The 16,211-nt window shown below is 50.3% G+C and overlaps 1 protein-coding gene across 2 annotated transcripts in view; it reads right to left on the reverse strand.

The window, feature by feature from the left end:
• Nucleotides 1-5,081: 5,081 nt before the first annotated feature.
• The window catches only part of ADAP1 (ArfGAP with dual PH domains 1), a 114,391-nt gene continuing 103,261 nt past the window's right edge, over nucleotides 5,082-16,211 (reverse strand). For both annotated transcript variants that reach the window (XM_019512912.1, XM_019512911.1), the window contains 4 exons: nucleotides 14,753-14,815; nucleotides 11,324-11,395; nucleotides 9,672-9,900; nucleotides 5,082-8,808 (listed from right to left, as the gene is read on the reverse strand). In XM_019512912.1, the coding sequence (XP_019368457.1) occupies nucleotides 8,780-8,808; nucleotides 9,672-9,900; nucleotides 11,324-11,395; nucleotides 14,753-14,815 (393 nt within the window). In that variant the 3' untranslated portion in view covers nucleotides 5,082-8,779. The remainder of the gene's footprint in view (nucleotides 8,809-9,671; nucleotides 9,901-11,323; nucleotides 11,396-14,752; nucleotides 14,816-16,211) is intronic.

Consider the following 16,211-nt stretch of genomic DNA (forward strand, 5'->3'; position numbering starts at 1 on the left):
CAGCACAGTGTGCCTGGGACAAGGGCAACACACTGTCCCCTCCCTCCCCCCACCCCCCTGCAACACACACACATATCTACGTCTACAGCTATATATATCTATAGCTATATCTGTATAGGGATATCGTTGGCAACCCAGTGAAAAGATGTGGGTCAGTCAAACTGGCTCCTAAATGACGGCTGCAGGAGAAGCAATGTCAATGGCAGATCAATGTCAAAAGATGCAAGGCTCCAGTCATGCGAGACTGCGTCCGCCAGCGTCTCTGCAGAAAACTGATGCCTTCCAACCATCATCAATGGGAGCATGTCGGCAGTGTTTTGGGGGGGGCCTGCAAGTCCCCTGTCATCAGAGCCTACAAAGAGCCAGTTTGGGGGGGGGGGTTGTCTCTAGGCAACATCAAGACTAGTTTGATGAGACTGACCGGGGGAGCCAAGAGTTGAGCGCCTGCAAGCGCAAGGCCGTTTGAGCTTGGCCGAATGGCATCAATGCCAAGCAAATAACTTGAGTAAACAACAAGCCAAGGCAGAGGACCTGTGATAGGCAAACCAGATGGTGGGAAGATGAGGCAGAGGAGCTGTTTAAACCCTCCCCTGGTGCCGTCTGCTCATTGTGTGAGCTCACTCTACCAAAAAAAGGGGGCATTACAGGGTGGCAATGGCTGAATGGTGCAGCCACCAGGGGCCGTGCACTGGGGCAGGTGGCAGGATCGCTGCCTTGGGCTGTGCCTTCAAGCAACCCACTGCTGCGTCCTCTGTGCTGTGGTGCTCGCTACGCCCCAGAGGCGTAGCAGGGCAGGTCCTGCCGGGGGCAGCTGCGACACATGGGGCAGCACCAGCTCCTGCCAGGCTGGCTGCAGCAGCAGCCGCTTCTCCCCTGCCCAGCAAAGGTGGCACCTGGGGTTGCTGCCCTGGTCACCTCCAACCCCAGGTACGCTACTGTTGCAGTCTCTTCAGAGCAAGGCATGTGGCTCTTTCTCTCGCTCTCTCTGCCCCTCTCCTCCCCACGCAACATCTAGCACAGGAGCCTCTGGCCTGAGCTGGGGCCCTTAGGCAGTGCTTTGGCACACGGCGCAAGGCACCACCCTCACATGGAGCAACCACATCACACCCAGAGGTTGCAGCTTGGTGCAGGTGATGCAGCCGTGGCCAAGCCCTTCAAGTGCTGCACCTGGACCCCGCCGAGCACCCGCGTCCCAGGCAGCCTTGGGCTGTAGCAGGAGAAATGAGGCCTCCTGGCTACAGGCAATAGTGAGGCGCCAGCTCTGTGATGCCAGGACACCAGACCTCAGCCCCTTTCCTCACCGACACGATCGCTCATGTTAATAGTGGTGTGCACAGAGGTGACCCCTCGTTGGCCCATAGCTCCTCTCAGCAGATACCACTGGCTTATTTTGTAAAGTGAAAAGCAAAATGCCAGGTGGCCAGTGCCAGTGCCTCAGTGTCCAGGCACTGCGGTGAGGGGAGTGAGTGGCACACGCACTGCGAAGCACTGTAGTTTCACTTGAGTGAATGGGAGGTGTGCATTAGCCGCAGGTGCATCAGATGCCAGCCGGCATCAGCGCTTTGCTACACGCATGTGACGGAAAGCCTATACGTGCTACGTATTAAAAGTGAGAGGCAGTTCTTAGGGACAAGCAGAGAAAGAGGCATGATTAGAAGCAATGCACAGCTAATACAAATCAACAGCCACTCTATATCGTGGTATGATACATAAGCAAGCTGCCGTCGTGGAGAAGAGACCACACCGAGCCAGGGTGTGAGTTGGGGGCGAGCAAGGCAGGACTACCCTGAGCGCTACTGGAATTGGAGTCACCCCTTCCCCAGGGCCAGGGCCAGCCACAGGGATGGAGCCCCTTGCCCTGACACCCTCCTGCTCATGGGGCTTGAGGCCAGCTTTGCCCTCAGCAAACCCCCAACCTGGTAATTTGCTTTGGGCAGCTTACATGACTTCCTCCTCGTCTGTCAGCCCCACAGAGCTCTGCTCTCCTAGGGACCATCTTTCTAGGCATATAGAAACAGAAGCAGCCGTGCAGGTGAACGAGAGTGCGCTATCCTTGGGGTATTTCTGGATAAGGATAGCCCAAGATGCCTGGTGCCTAGGGCCAACCTTCCCTCTCCGAGAAGCCCATACCAGGGCTGCAGAGGATACAGCATGTGTTGCAGGACAGCAATGCGGGAAGGCCTGGGATTCGCGCTACATCAGCTTCAGCAAAAGCGCTGGCCTTCCCAACTGTGGGGTGACCCACAGCATCTCCTCATTGCTTGCATTTTGGCATAGGAACTTATTAGCCTTTTTGAGATCAGAGCACAGGGTCATCATTAGTACGGCAAAAGGGAGCAGAGGAGCTCAGTGCATTCTGGGACGCTGGCTCTTGAGGGCTCTATTAGCATAGCGCCTTCATCATCACCACTTGCTTGATTAAGGGTCTATGCTAATAAACACTGCCAGCAATCCCAGAGCTGCCTGAGACCCAGAAATAACAGTGGGGCTGACACTCCTCCCCACCTGAGCCCACAGCAAGTGGGCTCATCTTCATGCCCAGGAAGTCTTGCTAAACATTAACATGCGACACTTTGCAGCCACCAGGCACCCAGTGGGCAACGAGCCTGCAGAAGGCATAGTGCTCGCTCCACTCTTTCACTGAAGCACGTGACCCATCTTGGCTTTTGAGTAGTGAACAGAAGGGAGGAAAACTTTGTATTGAACAGCAAGTCACAGAAGGGGCGTAATCATCGCACCCCAGTCTCACCTGCCACCTAGATTCACCCAGGAATAAAGCAGCTTGGTTATGAGGGCTCTTTGGCCTTGCACTGTTGAGCAGGCAAGATGCCATGGAGAACAGCTCTTGGAGTAAGGTTGGGAAGGTCAGCTTGGCCCAGCACAGTTTGCCTTGGGAGAAATCAGGATCATCTAACTTAGAGCTAGATTTTGCTATTTGAATAGCCTAACACCACCGGGGACTCATTCATTAGCACTCCACTGGTTGATGATAGCACTTCGGCCAGGCTCGACAGCTAGCAAGCCAGTATGCAGCAGGGACCACGTGTTGTATGTTCAAGCACATCCTGGCACCTGGGATGCTCTCTGTTAGAGAGCTCAGTACGTTCTCAGCCTTGGGGGTTTTTAATTAAAAAAAATCTCTTACATTCATATTGCACCTTTTATCCCAAGGCCTTTTCAAGCTGCTTCACTCCACAGTGCCAGCTCTGGGCAACAGGAAGCGAAGGGCACTGCCACATCTGCCTAGCTAGAAGGCAGGCAATTAACTACCCACACTGCATCTGGCCAGCTTAGCACCTTGGCTCCTATTGGCATAGCCGTGTGGGGAACAGGTGCCAACACGACGCGCAGCACCAGCTGGAAACAGTGCTCACAGCGGAAGAAAAACTGACTCATGGCCTGAGATGGAGGGGATGCGTCTCCCCACGTACTTGTTATCTAAAGGACTGGGTTTTCAGCCTCACACTGCTGTCTAGCTAGCAAATTTAGCAGCTCGTCCTGCTTTGAGACTGGGTCGAGAAGCGGGGGCAGGCTTCGTAAGCAAACACTAGTTTTGCCCAAGTGAAGTCAGTTATGAACACTGCAGGAGGCAGCACAGAAATAGTTTCCTTTAATTCTGCAAATGTTGGTGTTAGCAACGCTAGACGGGCAGTGGACAGGTCGCACTTGAACTGCATCCTTCATGCCACATGATTTGCGCCACAGACTTACCAGCACACTTGTTCCATTGATTTGACATAATAATTTATTGGTTTGAATGACATTTAGTACCATCATTTTCTTACCAGTGACATAACAAATGTATACAGCTGACAAGATGGATTTCATTTTACAAACACTAACTTAAGAAATGCATTGGACACGTCAACGTATTGTTCCATTATTTACGTGGGCACCTTGAATTACTTCAGGTAAAAATTCAGAATCGGTTACGTACAGCACTACTACCTGTCCGGCCATTTCGATTTTCCTCACCCACCGTTTTCTTTCATTGCATGAATCGCACCATGTTGAAATGTCACTTTAAGCAGCTTTGGCAAAATCAGAAAAAAAGGAGGATTACAGGGGGAAAAGTGCAACAACCAGTTTGTGGAGGCAAGCTCATATAACATTGGCCCAGGGGCTGTGGAAGCATGAGTGGGTATAATGTCTGGAGGTGCTAACAGATGGGTATCAATGAACAGAAAAGCTCAAATCTCCCGACCCCCTAAAACTAAACCAAAACACCTCTTGGCATAATATGAAGTATCACAAAATAAACCTCCCAGGGTTCCTGCCCTGAAACAAATGGGGCAACCACTAACAAACACTTACTGTCAGCAAATCTGTCGCAACAAACTGTTGTGGCACACGACACACGTCCTCGGATCCTCTAAGTCATTCTCGTGGGGCCGCTGGCACGGGCTCGGTCGGGCATTAACCCTGCCTCCAGATCTGCGAGGAAAGCGTGATCCGGGCCAACGACAGTCACTCATTCCAGCCAAATAATCACTGATGTGCTTGCACTCTCGCCGCAGCCTGAAGAGGAAGTTGGGCCAGGGGTGAGTGTTTTCCTGGGCTTAATCTTCAGCTATGTGGTTTGTGGGTGGGCACGGGCAGGGAGAGACCGTTTCAAGCTTTGTGTTTTGGGGCCAGCCCCCCTGCACCAGCTCACTCCAACAGATGTGGCCCCAAGAGGCACTAAAAGCCGAGGACAGCTGCAGTGCATATGTCTGTACAAACCTGTTCCTGCAGGACTGGTCTGTGCCAGTATAACAAACGGGACCGTATCTTTTAACAGGAGTTTTAGGGTGGAGTGAAAGAGAGCGTGAACTGATGAGCTGCTCAGTCAAATGTTTCAGGATCCACTTCTGTTCCAACTGCAGCACTCCCAGCTTCGGCTTGTGCCTTGATAGCTCGGACGTCCTGCCCTGGCGTCCTCCCTCTCATGGTCTTTTAGGGCCAGGATTTGCAGTTATTTATCAGCACATACAGTATTTTGATTCAGAAAAAAATTGACCCCTACAAATGTTAAAGTGTATGAATGCCTGGGACGCGTTTCGACAACAGAGAAGCTCTGCTAGCACAGGTGTGTTTTTGGTGCAGCTACAATCTGCAGTTCAACCAATAAGGAGCCCTTGCCCCTGGTTTTTCACTGTGTGCGGCTACAACTGGGGGCCGGGGTGATGCAGGTCCGAAGGCGGCGCATGGATGGGAGGGAAAGTGTCTGGATTTGATGGTCTAGTCTGAGCCAGGGAGAAGGGAGAGACAAAGGGAGCAGTTTGGCAGGTTGAGGTGGACTGAAGAGAGCTGGGGTACGAGTCAAGAGCAGAGCACACCTCACCCTCCGCTCTTCCTTGGCTTCACCCCCACCCCTGGCCCAGCTTCCTCTTCAGGCTGCAGCAAGAGTGCAACCACTTCAGTGACAATTTGGCTGGAATGAGTGACTGTCCTCGGCCTGGATCACGCCTTCCTTACAGATCTGGAGGCAGGGTTAATGCCTGACTGAGCCCGTGTCAATGGCCCCACAAGAACTCTCTCCTTCTCCTTCTCCTTCCCTTCCTATCATCCATCTTCTGTGAAACCCGGACATGGCAACCAAGCCTTTCCATTGACGCTTAGTGGCTTGCGTTAGTCCAACAGCTGGATCTCCCAGGCTGGGACCCCCTCTCCTCCCCTCACACCTCGGTCCAACGGCCTGTTTCTGGACTGGGTGCTGTGAAAAGCAGAGTGCGTGCCAAAATCCCTGCCTCTGGAGCTGAACCAAGTGCCGGGTAGGCAGGACACTGCTTTACCTGCAGCGCATTAAAGGGTATTTCTTACTTTCGGGGCATTGTGCCCGGTAGTTGTGGCTGATGATTTCCCTGCTGTTTGCAAGAACAGGGCAGTTTGGATTGGGACGATCCTCTCTTGAGCAGGAGGTTGGACTAGATGATCTCCCGAAGACCCTTCCAGCCCCGTCTTTCTAGGAGTCTAAGCAGTGGCAACAGAAAAGCATCTCCGCACACCCGGCCCGCACCACAGGGGAGCCCCTCTGGATCCATTTTGCAATGCTGTCCTTCCCTCCCCTGCATGCTCCACGGTTTCTTCCTCTACCATGTAATAAGGCTGAGTGCACTTGCATTGTGCAACCCTGAAGGCCTGTGCAACAGTGATAGTGTATTGAAGCCCTCTGCAGAGGATGCAAGTGGTCCCAAAACCCTGATGCTGGACCTCTGGACTGGCAGTGAGGGGCAAATAAAGAAAGGGGACACAAGGCTGAGCGGAGAGGGTAAAAAAAACCCTGGGCCTGGAATATGGTCACTGGGAGACTCGTAGGCTTGGTAGGGGTGGGGGATACATGTCACTAATATGCTGCTGCCTCTCGCCCTGCTGTGGACAGGACAATGCTGGGAGAAGACTGCCCGACCTCCCTGTTTTCATGCCGTGGTCTCTCCGTGACCAAACTGGAAGGCTACTATAATTAGGAGTGGTCTCAGAGCAGCAGTGTTTGTGCGGGGCTTTGATTTTTGTGTCTGGTTAGTGTCTGAGTCAGGGCCGGATTCCCCCTGTCCACTGCATAAAGCTAAAACCCCAGCCTGCTGTCACTGTCATTCCTGATGGGCCTGTCTCCCCTGGCCCCAGCTGGACGTGCTGCGTGGGAAAAGGCCGGGCTTTCCCCGCATTGACATTCCTCTGTCAGTAATGGGCACTTCTTGGGTGTGCACTTTGGCAAGCAGTTAATGAGGCCAACAACTCTGATTGCTGGAACCGCTCCCACTTCCGCACACTCCCCTGCTGTATAAGTTACCATCGCTTACAAGGCGTGGCGTTTGCCTACGTTAAATTATTTGGACCTCACCTGTATGACATGTTGAGAATCGGTCATTAGCAACATCTACACATCACAAGACCACGTAAGCTGGAGCCGTTTCAAATTCCACTTTGTGCGAGCTCCCTACAAAGTGCACATGCAGTTTTCTTCAAGTCATGGCAGTCACGTGCTTTTACTGTACATTGTAAAGACATCTGGCTGGCACTGCAACGGGTACAGCCCTTTGCTTTTAGCTAGCGTCTCATTCAGCTCAGCCCTTCCATCTCAAAAGAAACACTGAGAGACCGTTAGCAGGTTACAACACTAGCAACACGGAAGGAATTGCGTGGAGTGAACTGGCTTCAGGGATGTTGGCCCCTGCACAGATTCATGCTGTATGTCCTAAATGCCTTCCTAGTCCTGCATCCCTTGCCCACCCAGTAGAGTCAAAAGGGATGCAAATCAAGTTTGTCACGGGTCACGTCCGAGGTCTGGGCACAGATCTTCCCTCCGAAGTGCACTGCAGGGGTCTGGGGCAAATGTTCCCAGAGTCGGTGAGGGGTCCTGGTACAGAACGATACCCTACGCAGCCACCTACCCTACACTTTGGCATCGAGAGGGTTTCTTGACAAACTGTTTCCTTACCATCAACCTTAAGCGTAAAACAGAATAAAAAAGGATGCATTTGGGAGACTGTCTAGAATATACTGCCCACGTGCCATAATACCGAGGAAATTTATGGCTGGGAGCCTTACGTTAAACACCTTAAGAGTCATACTCAGGTTCCTTACTTTTTAAGGCATTCGTACCAGCCAAACCCAGCAGAACGTGTAATACTGCTTTCTGATGCGTCACGTTGACCCCTACTCTTTATAATTCATCCTTCCCTGCACTAAAAGGTAATGTCTTTTTTCCGCTGTGTTTTAAGCTTCAGCTCTGTAGTCTCTTAGGACTTCACAGTTTCTGAAAATCCCCAATCCTTTGCGATACAAGAAAACGTGTTGTTGAGGAGACTCAGGACAGCAAGAGCTTCAAGAAAAGCCTGCCGAATTCAAATCCACTAGCCCACAGGGAGCAGAAATGCCAAAAACTAAGTGTGCTGACACCAAAGATGCAGAGCGAAGCACCAGATGTGAATTCGAAGGGGATTTGGATTTGGATCAGGACTTTACCAGTTTGCCCTCGGGACAGTAACTAGTCCAGACAAGCCCCAAATTCTGGGAAAGTTCAGATCCAAAACTAGGATCAAATCATGTATCCATCTCACGTCTGAACTACTGGAACATCACAGGAGGTGAAAGTCAAGCAAACAAAACCCAGCCACCATTAGTCTAACTGGTTGTTGAAATGGTAGCTTAAGAAGGTTTCTACAGAGGATATATAAAGAGCTTTCTTTCCTTGCATCACAAGCTAAGTTTCATTTTTTCACAGAAAAACCTTTTAGGTTTTACCATTTTCTAGCCATTGACCACGTTTCCAGGTGGACAAACATCACACCTCTAGGGTATATTGTGAATGGTAAGTCATTTGTTGCCACCCTGTGAAAATACTACTTACGGAGTCCATCCAAACTCATTGAACAAGGCCTTCCCGGACCAGAGAGGACAGCTTGTGTTATTACAGGTTAGCACAGGCCAAGGGGCATCCCGCTGCACATTGTTCAGAGTCTACTATATTGACAACATGCTCAGTCTTTGTGGCAATTCCTTACCTAATGTAGTGAGATACACAAAATGGTTGCACACGGAGATGTCGTCTACGGAGGAGCACCGGGGAGGCCGAAAACAAGCCCGGCTGTGCCTACCTAGACAAGTGTCCAACTTGCTTTCCTGTGGCTCAGCAGCTTCTCCATTGCTTCTGCCGTGAAGTGCTCCCTTCTTGCCTTCCAACATGATTAGGTGAATGACGGCTTGTAATTATTATTATTATTAATTTTTACATTTCAAATAAAACCACGTTGTGTTGTAAACAGAATCTCGTTCCTTAGGTCCACCCAGACAGTCTCGTCTAAGGTTTATGCTTGAAATGGGCTTCCACTGAAATAAAAAGCCGACAACAGAGCTCGTGTTAGAACAAGAGACAATGCCGTCCTTTGTGATCCAATCCCCGACCTGGTCCAGCCTGGAGTGAGCGTTACCCATGGCTGGGCCAGTACTGTCCAGTTAGAAACACGACCAGAAAGGACCGCATTCGTGACGTGACGCTTAGACAAGAACAAGTCACACTTCCCATGGTGTCAGCAGGTTGTGGCAAAACTTGGGCACCAGCTGACACAATGCTGAACGTGAGTTGTGTTTGTCGGCACAAACCTGCCAGGATCCTGTTGGTCGGCTCTACTGCTCAGCACTGCCTGCAAGCATGATTATATTTCCCAGGGCAGACAAGACCCCATGACAGGCCATAAGCACCATTGTAAGCGGGGCTCCCATGGACAGTCATTTATAAGCTCCGTCTCCAATGTGCATGAGAGGTGCCAGAGGCAGACATGAAGAGCAGAAAAAGCACGGCAGAGCTCCCCGCTCGTGGGTCTCCATTCTGGCCTGGTAGGTCCCCTCCAGGAGAGCCACGGACATGTTCTCTCCCACGTCCCATCAATCAGATGCCAACGCTGCTGTACCAATTCAGGTGAGAGTGGCTATTATTATTAGAGATCACTCGATGGGGGTCACTGAACACTCACAGAGCAAGAGACAACCCTGGTCTAAAGAGTTTGCAGTCCACTTACCTAGGGAGACAGAGGGATGGGGTACGGGCACAGAAGTGACAGCCCCCGAGGAAGCTGCCTCATGCAGAGTGGGTTTGAGGATGAGGTGCGAGGCTCCCCATCTCTGCTGCCTCCCTTGCCTCTAATGTGAAGGACTGTGTCCACCAAGGCCGTCAGCCTGGTGAGACGACTCACCTGCGTATTCCTGAGGCAGCATTGGCCTGCTGATAACTTTCTGGAAAGTTGTAATCCATTCTAGCTGATCGTTTTCTGTCTCGCAAGCAAAGAGAAATTTTCTGTCTGGGGTCACGATCGTTATTCCGTGCTGCCAGTGATTTCCCTGGGTGGATGGTGGGAGTCCTTCCAGGACCTTGTAGCTGTTTTCCTTGCTTCCAATAAAAACTTCCCCTCTAGCAAAGGCATCCTGCAAGACGACAAATAAATGACTTCAGAGCACTTGCAAAACGTAGCTCCTTTTCAAGGTGAGCTGGGGAATGTGGGTCATTCAGTGCGTGGTAATGGCTGTTCTGCCTGCCACATCGAAGGAGAGCAGTGTGTGTGAAATCAACTTCTGAGGTTAGACCTCCCCCCCCACCCCCCAAAATATTATGAATCTGCTATGGTGATTTTTGTTAAATCACTTGTAACTTAATGCGCCAAACCAAACCCCTGGGCTGCAACCTGAGGGTGTTCAAAATCCAGACGCGTTGTGTGTCTCCACCTCCTTCTAAGAAGGAGCCCTGTTGCAGAAGCTTACCTCTCCCACTTCTAACCTCTTCCCCACAGAATGCAAAACAGCACAGCTCCATGGGCTCTGGAGTTCGCTGCCTCCTTGTGTTCAATGCAGTTATCCTAGTCGCATCATTTAGGGCCTGCGCCCAGTGGCACAGTGACTTCCCAATGGCACGCTACACAAATTCTTCCAGTATTCTTGACATATTCCTAACTTGACATTTTCCCTGCTACTTTTCCAGTGTCTTGAGCCTGCTATTTTTTCAGGCAGGAAGATTAACAAGTCGCCCTGCGTGTCCGACTAAGTGCGTATGCCTGCACGTATGTGATCTTTGCACCATGAAATGGAAACACAGCTCTGTTTGGTTGCCTGGTTGAAAGACAATGAACCTCTCACAGAACATGTCAGTCGAGACAAAGAGAAAATGGTATGTGGGCTGGTATGTAGAGGGTGAGACTGGCAGCAGCTCAGTGATATAAGGCACAGAGCTCGTTCCTTGTATCTTTTCAAGGCTGCTATTCGACCCTGGGAATGAACAAGGAGCAGCTCCACTGAAACGAGGTCAAGCTCAGCCCTTTGGGGGGATCGCATCTTCACACGTACTCCCTAGGCATGTAGCAAGGATTGATGCCTTTACAGCACTTTTTTGATGGTTTGTGGGCACCACTGAGCCCTTTGTAGCTTTGCCCCTCTACTTGCTCCAGAAGCCACTAGAGAAGTCATGTGGTTATACTGACTGGCCTTGTGAGGATGACAGCAATGCTCATCAGGTTTTAGGCTGGGCTTTTGAAAAGTGAAGCACCGAGGCCCTTCTGGACTGAGCAACTGCCTCCCCTGGGATGCTTTGTGCAACCCACCATTGAGGTGACTGCACAGAGAAGGGGACAAAAGGCAAAGTCTGATGTAACAAAGACTGAAAAGTGCCTGACTTGGGTAAATCCCAGTGGGGGCTCGTAGACATGGCAGGGAAGGATGGGGGAAACAGGCTGTTGTGTGCCAGATGTGGTTGACTGGGGCTGTGCTCCCTGGGAGGAACTACGTATCCTCTCTTTCCCTGCAATGAAACTGAACTCTGCCCACGGCTATTCTTTGCCGGAGCAGTCGGACATCTTACCAGAGGATCTTTGAAATACATCAGCCGCCGGTCGTCCATTGTGAACCATCGCTTCTTGAAGCCTTCTGTTTGCTAAAGGGTCAAGAAGTAATTGTTAAACAGAGAGGAAAGTAAATACGGCTCATCTCTAAGGAGAGATGTCATGGGAGTTTACAGGGCATCAGTGTGGGCTTCCCCATGAGACATTAACTGTGCAGTAGCCTAATAACACTGCGCAATAGGGTGCCAGGCAAAACCTGTGCTACTGTGCAGTAGTATTAGGCTGCCTGAAAAAACCCACGCACCGGTGCTGCTGCGCAGTAGCATAAGTTACTGAGCATTGGTTATCCAAGTCCTAAACCTACTGCACAGTAACTACGGTGCATTAATGAATGTGTACATGCACTCATTGTCATTCCAAGTAGCACTATGCTGAGTTAGGTTAGAAAGCTCAGTACCGGCAGAGAGGGTATTGCTGCCAGGGAGTGGGTGACTTGCAAAACTTGCCAGTATAACGAACACGACTGTGTCTTTTAATGGGAATCTTAGCCTGGAGCGAAAGAGAGCTGAACTGATGAGCTGCTCAGTCAAATGTTTCAGGATCCACTTCTGTTCCAACTACAGCACTCCCAGCTTCAGCTTGTGCCTTGACAGCTTAGACGTCCTGTCCTGGCGTCCTCCCTCTCATGGTCTTTTAGGGCCAGGATTTGCAGTTATTTATCAGCACATACAGTATTTTGATTCAGAAAAAAATTGAACCCCATATATGTTAAAGTGGATGAACCCCTGGGACGTGTTTTAATGACAAAGAGAAGCTCTGCTAGCACAGGTGTGTTTTTGGCATAGCTATAATCTGCAGCTCAAACAATAAGGAGTCCTTGCCCCTGGTTTTTCACTGTGTGCGGCTACAACCTGGGGCTGGGGTGGTGCAGGTCCTAAGGCGGTGCATGGTTGGGAGGGAATGTGGTCTGGATTTGATGGTCTAGTCAGAGCCAGGGAGGAGGGAAAAGCTACAACCTGGGGGTTGGGTGGCCTTGGTGCTAAGGAGCATGGCTGACAACCCAGAGGCTTAAGTTCAAGGCCAAAGCAGAAGCACTCGTGGCACGGCCTGTCACATTCTAACAAATCTGTGAATTCTGCTAAATACTTGTCACAAGGATGTGAAAAAGGAAGAGATAGGCTGCTTCAGCCCAGACTGCAACAGATGCAGGAAAAATCCACATTTTCAACTGTGATCCAATAAGTGGAATTCCCCAAAATCCTGTTTTGGATATTGGGAGGGTAGGGGGAATACAATCCCTTTTCAGGCCATCTTCTGCACCTCCGAAAGATGCAAAAGACTCATTTCCCCCCCACTTACAGGTCACCTTTACACTTCTACTTCCTTCCATCCAACATGTTCAGCTGTCAGCCATTCTCCCTCTGCTCTGTCAATCTAGTCTTACTAATCTGTCCTCTAACAGCCAAAAGGACTCCTGGAGAATGACACAAATTGCTTCCTGCCTTCTAAGAGGAGAGTGCTGTCCCTGTGGTGCCGACAGCACCTTGCTGGCCCGGAATAGGAGTCTCAAGTTCAGGCCCTGCAACGAGCCTGGCAGCTGGTCATATTCATTTTCATGGATCTGTTAACTCAGCAGCCGATTCCCACTGTTTTGAATTCTAGGATTCTCATAATCGGTGGATGCTCAAATCTAACTAGTCCAGGTACTTCACTACCATCCCAGGTCTAAGCATCTACAAGGACTGGTTTGCTCTGGAAAGCATTGTGAGGTTTCCCAGTTCTCTCCTACAAATTAAGAAAAGGGCGTTTCTGCACTAAATACCGTTGGCAAAGCCTCGCTGCTCAGCCACTTGCAGAGCACTGTGATGCCTGGTGCTGATGCTGAAGACAGCTGGCCAGTGCTCACGTTTCCAGCACCTGCTGCCATAACAGGGTTGCCCAACGCATGCTCACGCTGGCCAGCCTGGTCTTTAATACAGAGCTGAGCCCTGCAGATCTCAGCATGGCACACTGGGATCTGGAGTCTCGGCATATCTCTGATCTGCATTAACTAATCGGGGTGGGGGCTGTGATCTACTCCATTTTACAAACGGTGCATCTTACAAAGCTCTCTGGCCCTGCTCCACAGTCAAGGAAATGATGAGCATGCAATTCCTGAAAAAATCACTATCCAAATGAAGCAAAATGACCCCAGCAATTTATCTGGCCTGGGTTTCCAAAATGCTTCTGTTCCATCAGCTACAATCTCTCATCGCTCTCCCCCTTGGAACATGAATTTAAAAGACAATAAGAAACTGAATTCTACCCTCTTAAAGACAAGCTCCTGAGTCTGAAAAGATGAACCCAGTTCCCAGCTTGTGTGTGTGTGCGCACATGTGTGTGTGTGTATGTGCGCGCATGCGTGCGTGTGGGAAAAGAAGAAGGAAGGTGGGAAGTTCCCAAGATCTGTCAGGCTATATAAGGAGATGCTCTGCAGCTCTGAAGCCAGACAGGCACAAGAGCACAGAGCAGCTGCTATTATTTTAATGAATACCACATTATACTATGCACATGTGGCTGATTTACACTGCTGCTGCCCAGGCCCAAGCACAACACACAGCAACCTTCTAGTGAGACCCCGTCTACCCACAATGTTGTACCAATCTAACAAACCCGTTAGAGCAGAGCTTCCCAAACTTTTTCTTATTGCGTACCCCCTTCCAGACTTATGAGCTGCCTGCACAACCCCACCAGCATACGTTTTAAATTTAACCCCTTCAATGCCAATTATTATTATAATGAAAATTAAATCTGCCACTACAGAATTTCTCCCATGTACCCCCCAGAGATGTCTTGCATAGCCCCAGGGGTCTGCAGACCACGGCTTGGGAACCGCTGTGTTACAGCGATACAACTCTCACCTGCCCCTCTATGGCATCTGCAGCTATCTTGATATAAAAATCTATACATCAAGATACCTTATTTCTGTACAGGTACAAGGAATGTGTATATTGATGCAACTCCATCCATGCTAGGGCCCACACCCACATACCAACAGCGATAAATAAATGCCACCTCTCATCAGCACAGCTACACTGGTGCTGATGCTGTGTGTAGAGATCTAGGATGTTTCTTCATGCTTGGGTGAAATATGCCACCGTGACTTCTATATTCAACAGACTTAAGTGGTGCCTGTGCTGGTTCTCTGCATGCAGGTGAATTTCTGCATATAAAGAGGTGCTTTTACTGTTTAACAGGCTCCTTTCTTCTTGTGACTGTCCTCACTGCCACAGCTCCCCACTCCAACGAGAGGGGGTTACAAAGCCCTGAACAGTGAGGTTCAGTGCACCAGGCTGTAGAAAATAAGTAGTGACTGGGTAACCATTATGTCGTTCCCAGCACAACACAAAACATGCTTGCATGCATTTGGCATGAATGAAAAAAAAAAGATACGATACGTGACACCCCACCTTTGGCCCAGTCTTCTCCATGTAACCTTCCTTCAGGTAGTTCCTGGAGAGCTTTGGCACCAACTAGAAAGGTCAGAATAAGAAAGGGAAAAGTGCAACATTAGTGCATATTCAACAGCTGGAGGCACGTGCCACACATGCAGGCGTCTGCCCAGTCATGTCACTGCTCCCAGTTATTACTTCAGTGGGGGCTTATCAGGTAAAACCGCAAGAGAGCGTGCTGCCGCCAGACCCACAGGAAGTCTGCTTTAGTCATGGCAGTGACTGCATTCGTTCCTGTTCCTCCCTCACCTTTACCCGAAGAGCAAGGGGCAAGACTTTCCAAACGGGGTCTCAGGATAGGCTCTTAAGGCCATAGTGGGGTGCCTAATTTCCAGATGTGCTGGGAACACATAGCCCTTGAAGAGTTTAATGAGACTATTGGGTTCTCAAGTGCCTAAATGTGGACTTCACAGATCAACCCATGACCCCCAGCTTTGAACTTTTAGACAAGAGCCCTCCAAGAGCCTACGCCTGCACCCATGAAAGGCAGTGCCCAGACTCCTTCAGACCTCACATACTGCAGACTCAGACTGGAAGCCAGAGATTCCCATCCAGGAGCCCATTTGGGCTCCCTGACACCCACAGGGAGTGGACAAGTCCCATCTACATCCCATCACACCTTGTTAGCTCTTCCCTCCCCTTCTTCTTTACCCATTTGGAGTGACCCCTGTGTATTTCAGGCGGGAGGCAGCTCTGCATAAGCCCAGACAGCGGATCTCGCAGTCATGGCCAGCCCTTGGATCAGGCCATGATAACATGCCCCAAGGAAGCCGCAAAGCCTCCACAATATTTTTAATGGCAATAAGATGCACCCATTAGGACGGCCTGGATATGGCCCCTCCTGCTGTGTACCCTGCATGTCTGGCTTCTTCTTGCACATACAGTAAGACTGCACCCACAGTTTACCAGGGAGCTCTTGAATACCTAACCTGTGCAATTCCTCTTTCAAAGAGTTCAGCTTGGCTAGAAAAGGAACAAAGCACTCCAATCAGCCCAGCTTGCTGATTAAGTGTGCCAGAGATATTGCTGACAAGCCCAAATCATGAAATCCTTCGGCCAAACCCTTCTTCCATTGTGCTAGGTGGCAAAACCCTCCCGACTTTTGCTCCCTGCAAGAGATTATGACTTTTCATCTGAATGGGAGTTTGGGCTGAGTAAACCTGAGGCCATAAGGCTTATAAACCCTTACATCAAAAGGGAGCCCCACAAACATCAGCAGACTTACTAAAGAGAATAAGGACTGGTCTGCCCAGGGGTATGGTGTGCAGGGATGGGGTCCTGATTGCTCACTTGAGGAACTGGGCTCATATTCGTATTTGAATCCCTGCTACACGAGGTATTAGCCAGCAATGTCAGTTATCTTCTCCAGGGCTTGAACCAGCCACGTACAGATAGACAGCCCCTATCCTCCCACCTG

Source organism: Gavialis gangeticus, unplaced genomic scaffold (assembly GCF_001723915.1).
Source record: "Gavialis gangeticus isolate Ggan-Ray unplaced genomic scaffold, GavGan_comp1, whole genome shotgun sequence".
Taxonomy (NCBI): domain Eukaryota; kingdom Metazoa; phylum Chordata; order Crocodylia; family Gavialidae; genus Gavialis; species Gavialis gangeticus.